This window comes from Argiope bruennichi, chromosome 6 (genome assembly GCF_947563725.1).
Source record: "Argiope bruennichi chromosome 6, qqArgBrue1.1, whole genome shotgun sequence".
NCBI lineage: Eukaryota > Metazoa > Arthropoda > Arachnida > Araneae > Araneidae > Argiope > Argiope bruennichi.
Window position 1 is genome coordinate 15,880,236 of NC_079156.1, and position 12,998 is coordinate 15,893,233.

At 24.8% G+C, this 12,998-nt stretch overlaps 1 protein-coding gene across 6 annotated transcripts; it reads right to left on the bottom strand.

Annotated features, from left to right (window-relative positions):
- Positions 1-262: 262 nt before the first annotated feature.
- On the bottom strand, positions 263-12,998 carry LOC129973090 (uncharacterized protein F13E9.13, mitochondrial-like). 6 transcript variants are annotated; one of them, XM_056087470.1, is made up of 7 exons: positions 12,669-12,998; positions 9,896-9,995; positions 7,778-7,860; positions 7,413-7,599; positions 6,227-6,377; positions 4,290-4,417; positions 263-2,371 (listed from the first exon to the last, which is right to left on the bottom strand). In XM_056087470.1, the coding sequence occupies exons 2-7, from the start codon at positions 9,969-9,971 to the stop codon at positions 2,184-2,186; spliced, it is 813 nt and encodes a 270-aa protein (XP_055943445.1). In that variant the 5' UTR covers positions 9,972-9,995; positions 12,669-12,998; the 3' UTR covers positions 263-2,183. The 6 variants fall into 6 exon arrangements, with proteins under 6 accessions (XP_055943445.1, XP_055943443.1, XP_055943447.1 ...); XM_056087468.1 differs by lacking the exon at positions 12,669-12,998 and adding an exon at positions 11,953-12,204; XM_056087472.1 differs by lacking the exon at positions 12,669-12,998 and adding an exon at positions 11,643-11,661.

Genomic DNA, 12,998 nt, shown 5'->3' on the forward strand with positions numbered 1-12,998 from the left:
TTTGCAACAACAAAATTTTTGCCTTTAAAAAAAAACTCTGCAATATCTAAAATTCAGGCATTTGCTACCATATCATAAAAGTTCAAAACCAAAATACTGGATTTTGACTATTTTATTAAACATTAATGAAATGAACAAATCAGACCTTCTAAAATAGAATGGGTTTGAAAGCAGATTGTAAAAACTTAAACTAAAAATATTTTCACAAAAGTATAAACACAAATAATATTTTTTATAAAAATTTATTTATATGCATCTTGACTTGCACATTATCTAATTTTTGCCAAACATAAAGCATTACAGTTTCCTTTGATTTCAGTTGAAACTGAGAATTTTGCATGCAATATAAGCAAAGGTGATCAACTGCCATACAAATTTGCAATTTTATAGTTTTTAATGAATGTATGATTCCAAAAAAATAAATGCTTTTGAACCATGTGGAATTTCTGAAATGATGGCAAAATTACAGAAAAGGGTTTTTTTTTTTTTTTTTATCTCCTTATTATCAAGTGAATTTTGTCAAATGTTACTTGTTATTTCAAGGATAACAATGGCAGATGAATTTAAATGGATGCTTGAAAGCCTCAGAACTTTCGTAATAAGAAGAAAAAGCTGAATACTTAGTGATTTTTTTAATTCATTTTTTTTTAGAAATTGTAAAATGACTGCTTGGCTTGAGTGATAAAAGAATGCCCAGGTAAAAAATAAATAAATAAACAAAAAACAGCATCACATTTAATTTCATTTTCATCTGATTTTTTTTTTACAGTACCTTCTGTAACAGAATTTATATGAAATGTCTTCTCACGGATTTCAAAGAAATATAAAGATCATTAGTGATTTTGTAAATTCATGATTAAATTACCAATACGTTTCAAATAATAAAAATGTTTACAGCAAAATATGTCTACTAATTCATAGAATAGTCCATTAATCATGTAAACTTAAAATATATGGCAAGGGAAGAAAACAAAACATTGAAAGTCTTAGAAATACCTTTATTCTAGCAACTCCCAAGAATTAAAATTTTAATTAAAAAAATAAATTATTCTTAAAAAGGGAACAGGAAATTCTTCTACATTTAAATCTATCATATTTATGATGGATGAATAAGAAAATATTAATTATTCTAAAGACTTTTTGATCCTTTTGGAACCATATATTGAATTTCAAAATTAATTTGTTAATAATGCTACTCAGGAATTAATATCCTAAAATTTTCGTAATAAAACGAGAGTATGTAAGGAGATGCAGAATGGAATTTTTACAATTATTCAAAGAGTTAAATAATAGTAAAATAAAGCTTTCATTTTCTTTTCAATATTTTTTTCTCAAGTAATACACCATCCAATTTCCAGTGCTTCCAATTCGATTTGTTTTCATAAAAATGTTTTTTAAAAAGTTAAAAGATATCACACAAGTTAAAGAATTCTGATTATCTGCCAGTCTGGAAATTCCACTTTTATCCAAAAGCAAATTATATGTTACATATTCTAGAATGGAAATTCCTAGTAATTTTGCATATATATGCTGAGACTAAAAATTATGTTTCTCCTGAAGTTTAAAAGTAGTGATTAATTATAATTAATTATGATTGAGGGTCTTAAAAACTCTAAATTGAATATAAGAAATCAAAACCTGTAACACACACACATATTTTTTTTCAATATACAATTATAATAATTTTGATCATTATGCATTCCTCTTTACAATTCTACATAATATGCTACAAAACTCTATTAATAATAGAATTGTGTGGTTGGAATAGAAAATGAATAGATGTATAAAAGTAATAATTTGTCTAATTATTATAGTTCACTTAGTGATTTGATAAATGGTCCTATAATTATCAATATAATCAAAAACTTTGCAATATTTCTTTTATTTGGAGAAAAAATTTATTTATAGATATTTAGGCTTTCTTTATTATTATTATCATCATCATTATTGGAGTTAAATTCCATTCATTATCATTAAAGAATATTGCGGTTATGAAAAGAAAAACATTTGAATAACTTTAAAATAAAAATAATTTTTAATGATAACAATTATAAAAAACACATTGAATGGCTAAATAGGACTGTAAAATTACAGTTCCACTTTTAAATATATTTAATATAAAAAAATACATTTAAAAGTAGGGTTGAAGAATACATTTTAAAAATCTAACTTCTGAAAAAAAATCATCTAAATTTTTGCACTTCATCTACAAACATTAAAATCTTATCAATATCAAGCTCATTTCTCCAGTGACCACCAGCTTTAAAATGGGAGCCTACTATAATTGCATCAGCATCAATATAATGCTTTAAATTTGAAAGAGTTACACCAGATCCAATAAAAACAGGTAAGTCAGAAGTCCTTTTGACATCTGCAAATAAAATAAAACAATAAAAGGAAGATTTTCAACTATAATAAATAAATTACATATTATAGCAACAACAAAATTTTATATCATTCGCATAGTAAAGTTTTAATAAAATTTTGTAAAACATTAAAAACTACTATTTGTTACTTAAAACAAAATAAAGAGAATGGTGAAATTCATACAACACACAAAAATTTAAGAATTTATAGAATTAGAGCCATTTAGATTATTTCATTCATGCAAAGAATAACATGTTATAATTAGCATATAAGAATTATTTTCTAAAACATTCACTTTATCTTTTGCATTCTAAATACTAATTAGAAATGTGAATGCAAGAATAACAAAATAAAATGACTTAGTAATATCTAAATAATTGATTGCATTTCAAATATCAGCAAGTTTTCCCAAAATTAAAATTGGTAACTTAAGACCTTAATCAATTAAGAATACTAAAATATGAACCGTTATTAAGGAGGAAAACAGAGTAGATACAAAACATTTAAGCAAATCAATCTGATATTATTTAAAATTTTTAAAAAATTTACAGAATTTGAATAATGAACATTTCCTAAATATATAGTGGTAAAATATTAACACATCAATAACAATATAAATGAAATATAAACTGCACAAACTGACATTATTTATTTCTACAGTTATCATTAGGTGAATTTAGTTGTGAATAATGATGCAATATTATCAGACTTATAGACATGATAATCAGGAAATGTAAACATATGTCACACACTCTTTCTACAACACATCCCTGCATTTTATATACTTGCATGAAATTTTGCTTTAAATTGTACACATTGAACATTATTACTAGATATTAGCATTAAAGATTGTTCTCATAACAAAAAATTGCTCATTAGCTATACCTTTTCCTGGTTAATTTTAATTTTGTACTTTGCTTGCATTATTAAACAGTAAGCACTTTTATAAAACTTAAAATAATAATAGCAAGGAATTTTTAATTTTATTTTTATTTCTAAAAATTCGATTTATTCCATTTATGCAATATTTAATTTTTATTTCAAGTCAGTTTATTTTACTTTTAATAATTTTGGAAAATTACCAATATGTTTCAAATAATAAAAATGTTTACAGCAAAATATGTTTACTAATTCATAGAAAATTCCATTAATCATGTAAACTTAAAAAATATGGCAAGGGAAGACATGGAAAATATGGAAGGGATACAAAACAATGAAAGTCTTAGAAATACCTTTATTCTAGCAAATTGTAAGGAATAATATATAGAGAAAAATGATAAACATATAATTAAAAAAATATTTTACGCCTGCTGATAGCATTGCAGGAAGACAGACTATGATTAGAGAACACTGTATGAAATAGATTCTTTTTATCAAACCTATAAAATATCAAATGAAGAAGAAGAGTAGAGGTCAATACTGAATGTGTTTTAAAGATTGATATCAAGTACCTGATATGAGCTCTGTATAATTCACCTAATTTTATCCAGGCTTGATTCAAGGGTGAATTTTTTAAAAGTGACCTTTGATTTTATTTAGTTATATCTTGCATTGCCTATTGCTGAGTAAAAGACATTCAGATTTAGATCATACAAATTTTATAAGACCTGTGCACATAATTTTGTTTTGAACTTCAAAGCGAGAATCATTAATGGAAGTTCAAATTTCTGTTTTAATGGTTTTACTGAAACAGAGCAAAAAGCTTCAGAAAACAAAAGTGTTGAGAGGTCAGAATAAATGAAAATATAAAAAGTGGCATAAGCATAAAGCCACTTCACATAAGCATTGTCAGGGATTATACTGAAATGTGATACACATCATAAAAATTAATTAAAACAACAATTTAAAATTAATGATTAAATAGACAACTGCATGCTTCAGAATAATTATAAATAAATAATTCTAGAAATGAAGGAACATGCCTTTAAAATCTTGAATAGTAGGAGGTACACCAGTTTCTGTTCCTGTTATAATAACTCCATCACTTAAAAAGAAGGCTGCATCTTTTGCCATCTGAGCTAAGCTGATATCAGAAGTGATTGCATGAGAGCTATAAATTTAATAAAACTAATTAAATTATGACTAGAAATGTTTTTATAGAAAAAAAACATACACATTTAATTAACATTTTACACAACAATTTTAAAACATAGTTTCTTGAATTTTTTCTGGCATGGCACATTCTTGCATGGAAAAAAAAATTGTAAGCAAATATAAGGAATGATATATGAACAGGAAATTCGATTAATGATTCATAAGAAAATAAAAATAAATTTAAAACATTCATGCAAGAAATTGCAAATGAAGTTCTTGAAACTCTCTTAACTTTGATATTGTAAATTTTAGAGAATTTGAAGTGAAAATGCAATGTGAAAATTTTTGCAATTTGATTTAGTAGGTGAAACACAATTTTAAAATATTGTTTTAAACAAGAAAGCATGTCACAAAAATTCAAAATAAGGAAAATAATACAATGAAAAATAAAATCAGTAAATATAATCAATATATACTCTTAATATTTGAATGTTACATAATTTAATATTAATTTATTTTTCTAATAAAATCATTTTTAATGCACATTCTATTTTCCATGTAATGTAATGTAAAAGTACTGTGTTCAGACTTTATATATTTCATAAATGATGATAAAAATACTTACACTCATTCAAAATGAATTAAAAACACTATCTATGTTTACTAATAGTAAAAAAGAATGTGTGTATGCCTTAGTATTTTACCAGGACAAAGACACCTTTTTTTAAGACTGACCGCTTGATCTAAAGTCATAGATATATTTTGAAGAGTAAAATTGAGCAATTCAGAAAAATTTTCAAAAACTTTTAATTAGAACTTTAATTAATTAAAACCTAAATATTATTTGGGCAACATTTTTTTATGATAACTCCCAAAAACATTAACATACAAAACTGATTTTTACATCATTTAAAAAAAAATTTAATGACACTAATTTTTTCCAGTATTTTGGCAATTTATATAATTTTCTTACATTACTGAAAGCTAATGAAGATGGATTCTCTTTAATATCTATGTAATTAATAAGGAGCAAGAAAATAAATTTACAGCATTAGAAAAGTTAGAAGAAAGATGAATTGGCGAGTTACATTTTCAATGATATGAATGTTCATTTAAAACAATAAGCAAAACAGATGTAATACAATAATAAGGATAAATTAAATATCTACCTTAATATGAATCTTAAGAATTCTTAAGAAAATTACAGGGAACATAGACATTAAGCTACATATAAGGGACAATTAAAATTAAAGGCAAGTAATATTTCTGACAAACCAGTTGGTTGCCAAAGCCATCTAATTTATAATAAATGTTTCTTTTTTAAGCAAATACAAAGTTCACAGCTATTATTTTACAAAGAAAATCATGTTCATTTATAATTAATTTGGATTTGAAATGTTTGTTTTGAAAAAACAGTTTTTTTTAGTTGTTATTTTCCCCTTACAATAACTTTTTTGGGGAAAAAATGAATTAAATAAAACTATTAGAAAAAATTTATTTTTATAAATAAATTACAATTCAAATTTTCTAGAAACAAATTTATTTTGTTACCTAATGATAGCATTTAACTAAGATCATGAAGAACCTTTGTATTATTAAATAATTAAATAAATAAAGAGGGAGGAAAGAACCAAAACTAATTTTTAAAAAAACTCAATTCAAAAATTAAGGACTATTCATCTAAAATGTTTAAGAGTATTAATAAATTCTTAATGTAAAACTAAAAGAGTATTAGCTCTTATGAGAATTCACTGATTAAAAATAACTAATAAATAGTGACTAATATTAGCAGACCAAAGAAATATAGAAATACATCAGTATTTACCTGTGTTTTTTCTTAATGTCAGTAAAATACAAAAGATTTGAAGCTCCAATATTCTTTGCATAACGTAGAAGTGGTCCAGCACAAGCTTGCATCAATCCTTCATCTGCTACATGAGCAAAGACAAAACTTTCAGCACGAACAAATTGTAGACCTAATGAAAGGATAAAAGGCTTTAATTTTTTTTTCCAAATAAATTGTGAAAAAATACAAATTTATGGGAAAACTTATAATTTATTCTCTCTAATGTTTAATTTACAGATGTTAGTATTAAATTTAATTTTTAATCTAAGATATTAATGTTAACATTTTTACAAACAGCTGACATAAATTTCAAATAATAAATTTATAATCTTCTAAAATTAATATATTAATGTTACAAAAAAAGTTAATGAAAGCATGCTTTCATTAACATAATTTTATATTGTACTACATTAAAGCTGCCAATAAATTCCAAATATAAATTTCTGAGAATGAATTTGAGCTTTAACATTTTAGATTTCAGGCGAGTAGAAATATATATAAATAGAAAAATCCTTTTCACAAGTTTTTGTTTAAGAAACAGATAAGTGTTTTCCCCCTCTTCTTTTGCTTTTAATCCTTTGACTGCCATGGGTGTGTAAATATGCTCTACAAGTCTAAGCATTAAATGTCATTAGCACATAAATATCTTCTTTTGTAATTAGTTACAATACCTACGGTTTGATCCACTCTCTAGAATGCAATAAATTAACTTGAATTAGCTAAAAATGCCTATGTATTAAAACAGGGAGATAGATGTTATTATACAGGTAATAATAAAGATTGAGAGAAAGTGGTACTAAAGAACAATTTGTATAAGATTCCATCATCAGTTAAGGTTTTAAACAACTAGAAGATATGATTTGTAGTCACTCTTGATACTTTCTGGAGTTAACATTTTTTTTTTTCCTTCTTTTTTTTGCCCATTACCATGCAGATCTGAAAACAGGAGAATAAAACTTCAGCATGTGATTAAAGGAGAATGACAAATTAAACAGAAATTAAATTTAGTAGTACATAAGTTGAATTATAAACAAAGGTAAAAATTCTATTTTCATCCATCTAGTTGGTAAAGAAAAATTCAACCAGCTTCTTCTCAGACTACATGCTTTCTAAGAATTGTAGGATAAATTTAGATTAAGAATGAGAAAGCCAAAGTTATTCAAACCTGCTGCTAAAGCCACTGCAGTTGCACTGAAATTATTGCCAGATAATACTTGAACACCACAAGGCATTTTCCCTAGAATCTTTTTTACCTCAGTGCCCACACGTGTCATGACAGCTGTGACTTCTGGCCCCACTTGATCACCCATAACATAAGGCACATCAAACATATTTTCAATAATGATACCATCCTATGAGTATAAAAATAACTGAAATAAATAACAAACTGAATAATAATATATACAGTTTTAAAGTAATTAATTTTTATCAGAAGACAAAGTATAATAGTAGAATGATATAACACTCCAATAATTTATAAAGAGTTTTTTATGGAATTATTTATTTTCATAGAAAAAATAGAATACTTACCACATTACACTTTTGATATATAGAAGCTTCTTCACAAGCATAATCCACAAGTTGAGGTACTGATAGCTCTGACTTAGGTGAACCTAAAAAAAAATCATAAAATAAAGCTTGAGAAATAAAATTTCTCATAATGCTAATAAATTTCATCTTTTATTTGAAAACTGGTAAAAATAAATTATCTGTAACTTCCTAAATTACAGCCCATAACTTCAAGTGGAGTCATAAGAAACAATTCACATCTTAAAGAATTCACATCTTAATTCCACAAAATTCTTAAGTTTATGCTAATAGTATGAACAACACAATAAATTTTATTGTTATATATGGTACCAAATTTACTGCAAGTTAACTTATCTGCTAAATTTATGCAGGAGTTTTTACTTTATTTTGAACATTTATAGAATTCAATATACCTGCTTGAAGATCCAAGTTTAAAAAAAAAATAAGATTTTGAGGAAAATTTTCACATTATTTAGTTCCTTTAAAGTAATTGAAAACTGGTTCATTGCACTGTCAATATATTTCTGAATCTTCAACTGGAATTTTTATGTAAGTTCCAAAACATATCCAGTTTTGAAATTATGAAAAAATAAATAGGCTATGCTTCACACATGCACTTATTATTTAATGCAAATATTCACAATTACTAATAATGATATTCAAATTTTCTATAATGTTTGATGAAAAAATTTTAAATCCAATACTTGGATTTTAAGTTCAGATGATATGACAGAAATGGTTAAAAGAAAAGAAAAATAACTTGATTCGATTAAAAAGTTTAAAATAAGTAAAAAAATCTTTAAATAGAAAATGCATAACCAATGGGACATACCAGTTGATGCTAATAAAAAGCAGTCTGATAAAGCATATAATAATACAATAAAAATTGACAAGCTTAGATGAAATAAATTTTTCTCAATGATTCCAGACAGAAAAAAAAAGTTAAAACAATAGAAATTTAGAACAGCTAAGTAAAATATAAGGCAAATTGTAATATGAATGAGAGATTAGAGAAATAAATTTAATATTTTTACCCAAAGAAATTATAACGAATTGTATATAAATTAATCTTGAAAAGACTGAATTATATGAACATGAAATGAATGAACAAGAAATAATTATATAAACATGATTGTAATTAGTGCCATTGGAAAGCTTATGTTTTTTTTTTAAATTTTAAAAATAGAAGTTCATATCATTTAAAGCATATTTTTATTCAATGATATAGCAAAAAAGTATTACAAATCCATTTCATCTCCTTTTAGTAGGCTGCGGTAATTTTTTTAACATACTTCATCTATCCAGATGCTAAGGAACATACGTTAAATTTTATTCTCATCCATCAGAGAATACGGAATTGTAAAACAAACAGATTTTTTTATATATATTTTGAGATTAATATCTCATATTTTAATTTCTTTTCATATTAAAGAGTTACAATAAAAACTTTGACAAGAAATTGGAATCATGAATCTCAATTACTCTTAAAGAGATTGCTAGTGAACATTTTTATAAGCATCTTGATTATATTTTAGATTTCATTTTGATTCCTCAATACTTATTCTTATTAGATTAATTTTACAACTTTTTTTAATCATAGTGATAAAAGTAAGTTAAAATTTTTGATATATATGTGCTAACAACATGCCAATGACTCATTGTCATGAAAAATTGCCTAAGACATGTGCCAATCATAACTAAAATTGCCAATATTCACCAATGACATGCAGTTATGTCTAAAGTACACTAATGGCATGTGGTTAATATACAAGTATCCAATCTTTTTTAATCTGCTTTCTTCTAATAGATTCTTCCAATAAAAATAAAATGAAAATATTAAAAAGTTATAAAATATTACTGATGAAGAAGCTATATATATATATATATATATATATATATATATATATATATATATATGATAATTTAATCAATTTTAATAATAAATTTATCAATAAAAAATAAATTATTGATAAAAATAATATCATAAAATATTTATCATAAAGAATTTTTAATGCCTAATCAGTTATCTCAATAAATAATTAAATGATAATTCTTAATGTTACAATAAAACAAAAAGAATTGTTTTTTAAAGGAATTAAATTAATGAGTATTTATTACCTGGTAATGCCCTTACGTGAATCATTCCTATAACTGCACATTTAGTAGAATGGAATAACTTTGTAAATCGAGACATATCTGGTAAAGTACTTTTTCACACCTATTAAGATTTTTTTTGAAATTATACTCATAGAAAAATTTCAGAAATATTTAGATCATACAAACTTGAAATTAAATTGATGTCATAAATATCAGCATATTATTACTAAAAAATTATTTAAATGCATTTCAGTTACAAATTATTAAAAATATCTTTAAAATAATAATGAGTAAGATTGACCAATATATCATTCAGAAATAATGGCTTTCACCAAAAGAGAATCCAAGGAAAAGTTTGTGTTAATGTGCTACTGAAAATGATAATATAAAATAGATATGTGCAATTATATTTGTAGAAATTTCAGTTCATCCATTTTGAAGATTCACCATAAAATAATTACTTCAAGATATAAATTCAATTCTACCAGAATCTCTGTTGTAAAATTAAAAGTGTTACTGAACATGGAATGAAGTACTTGACTTCCCATCCAAATATAGTTGAGTAATTTTGCAGACTAATAGTTGAGTAATTTTGCAGATATGAAAACTTAACTGAATTTTCATTCTTTCAACTGGAAGTGAAAAGGAAATACAAAATTTATCCTTGAATAACACAACTAATGGAAACCACTTTGTCATTGTTTACCAGAATTTCTGTTCTAAAATCTAAAATGTCAAGGAGTCTGGCATTTACAAAATAACATAACCTCTATTTTTTTTTTTTTTTTTTGTAACTAACAGCTTTGCAATAGTATTCTCCAACAGATCATTACAATTTATATTTACAGAATTTTCTTCAGAGAATTTATCTTCATAATTATGGAATGTGTTATCTACAACTGTTATATTTATCACACACTCCAAAATAGAATGGGAAAAATAATAGTTCATCACCTGAGAAACTTGTTTTTAAATTTTCCTTTTTTCAAAATTTTGAACCTAAAATCTTAACATTCAATTGAAGATTTTAAATTTTGAATAAATTAATAGATAAGAAAGCTTTACTGAGACATTTAATCTACTCTATTCTCAGTTAAAGGGAAGCACAGATTTAAAAATGTAATTCAAAACTTATGTATATATTCTTTTGGAAAACAATTGTCTTCCTCATAATAATTGAAGCATAATCATAGAAAATTGAAGAAATGTAGGAAATAGAAATTTATGAACATATTAACTCAAAATGATTTAAAACCATACACACAACTATAATTAGTTACAGGAGAGGAAAAAATGGTAGATTATCAAATCCTGAATTTTCTTTGTATTAAGAATTGTTTTGTTCTATAATTGCAATAACAATTATTTATCCTCGTTTATGCATACGTTTGACTATGGACAGTAAAATTCTAAAATTTGGAAACTTTTGTGTGGAATCTTGCTAAAAGTTCTTTTGCCTACAAATAACATACTACAAATAAACAATCTAAGTTCTTTTGGCAACGAGATGGCTTTTCAATGAGACTTCCAAGAACAAAAACAAATTTTCACAACCGAACTTAAGTTATAGCATGCAATTAATAAATAATTTTATTTTTAATAACAAAAATTTAAGTAAGAAATATCTCGTATCTGTTAAAAAAATAATCATGATTTTCAAATAATAACAAAAAGTATTACAACTGCAATGCATGAACCACCCTAAAATGGGATATATTAGAAGTGAGTATGGATTTCTAATTTTTTTAGACAATGGAATCATATTTACGACAAATCAGAATTTATACATCAGTTCTTCAACAAATGTCAATCTGAGTTATTGTTTAAAAGGACCACAGAGTAATGGTTTCCTAAACAAAAAATAATTTATAAATAAAATTTTAACTATATATCAAAAAGCCGCAAGCTGAAAATTGTATTAAGTTGTGTATTTTTTAATACGAGAGCGAAGTACGCAATATAAGCATTTATTAAGAATGTGGTAGTGGAGAGACAGTTTAGACAAAAATGCAGAATCCTGATTTAAAAGTAAAATCCTTTAATGTTAAAATTATAGCTTAAATAAATTTAGTAATTACCATATAAAATATATTACAAGATGAGTAGAAAATTCATTTTAATAAATTACTAAACTGTCACTATATACAAATATTTTCATTTTAAAATGAACCATTAGATAAGAACGTAAAAATGCAACTCTGATCTTCTGTATAGATAAATTATTTTAAAGCGAATACAGTAGATAGTATCCGAATTCGACTAATTTGTTGATCACAAATTGATCGGAATTAATCGAAATTCATACAACTAAAGTTAAACGAATACTTCTCCAAAGTCATTAGGGGAAAGAAGAGCTTTACCGTGCTGTCATCTAGTGATCAGCTTATGAATTGAATCGCAAACTGGTTGTTCAGGTTTTTTCTTACAAAGCGCTATTTGGGCTTTGAAATTCTTGTGTTTTCAACTATTCGAACTTTTCTTTTGAAATGGATGTCTTGTGATTAATTACATTATATTACTGGCTATTTAAACTGGAAACTAAGTCTAGATAAATGAAAATTTTGACCTTCGTAAATTTATTATCACAAAACCTGCAAAAATTATTATATTAATTCTAACAAGAGCTTTAAACAACCCTTGGTTTACAGGGGACTTTATCTCTTATTTTGCTTAATATTGAAATTATCATTTTCATAAACTAGATCAAAACCAAAAATGATAAAGGCTTTTCAAAAACAATATATATATTTTTTTAATATCCAACATTTTTAAAAGCAATTATTTTTATGCTTACCTTTCATAACTCATTACTGTTGTATAATAGTCGTGAACTCGTTTCCTTCTCTTTCACTTTAAGTTCCATTCTTAACTCAAAATTACAAAGAAAGTCATTTAATTAAATTATATGTAGAACTGCATGATACTTAATACCAGGTAACTACATCATTCTTTTAATCTGCACTCAAATTTCCAGATCTCGTTCGTCCAATAGATAAGATGCCATAGGCTCAAATCTCAAGATAAATAAATGAAAAACGGTAACAAAACAAATGCGAGTAAAAAAAATGTATCAAAACATGTAAAACAAATATAAATATTATTTTCTATACTATTACGAAATTCG

Coding starts and splice junctions, on each gene's coding strand:
- LOC129973090 (XM_056087470.1), bottom strand. CDS start 9,971: ATGTCTCGATTTACAAAGTTATTCCATTCTACTAAATGTGCAGTTATA. Junction 7,861..9,895: donor TCACGTAAGGGCATTACCAG/GTAATAAATACT, acceptor ATTTTTTTTTAG/GTTCACCTAAGTCAGAGCTA. Junction 2,372..4,289: donor TACTATTCAAGATTTTAAAG/GCATGTTCCTTC, acceptor TTTTATTTGCAG/ATGTCAAAAGGACTTCTGAC.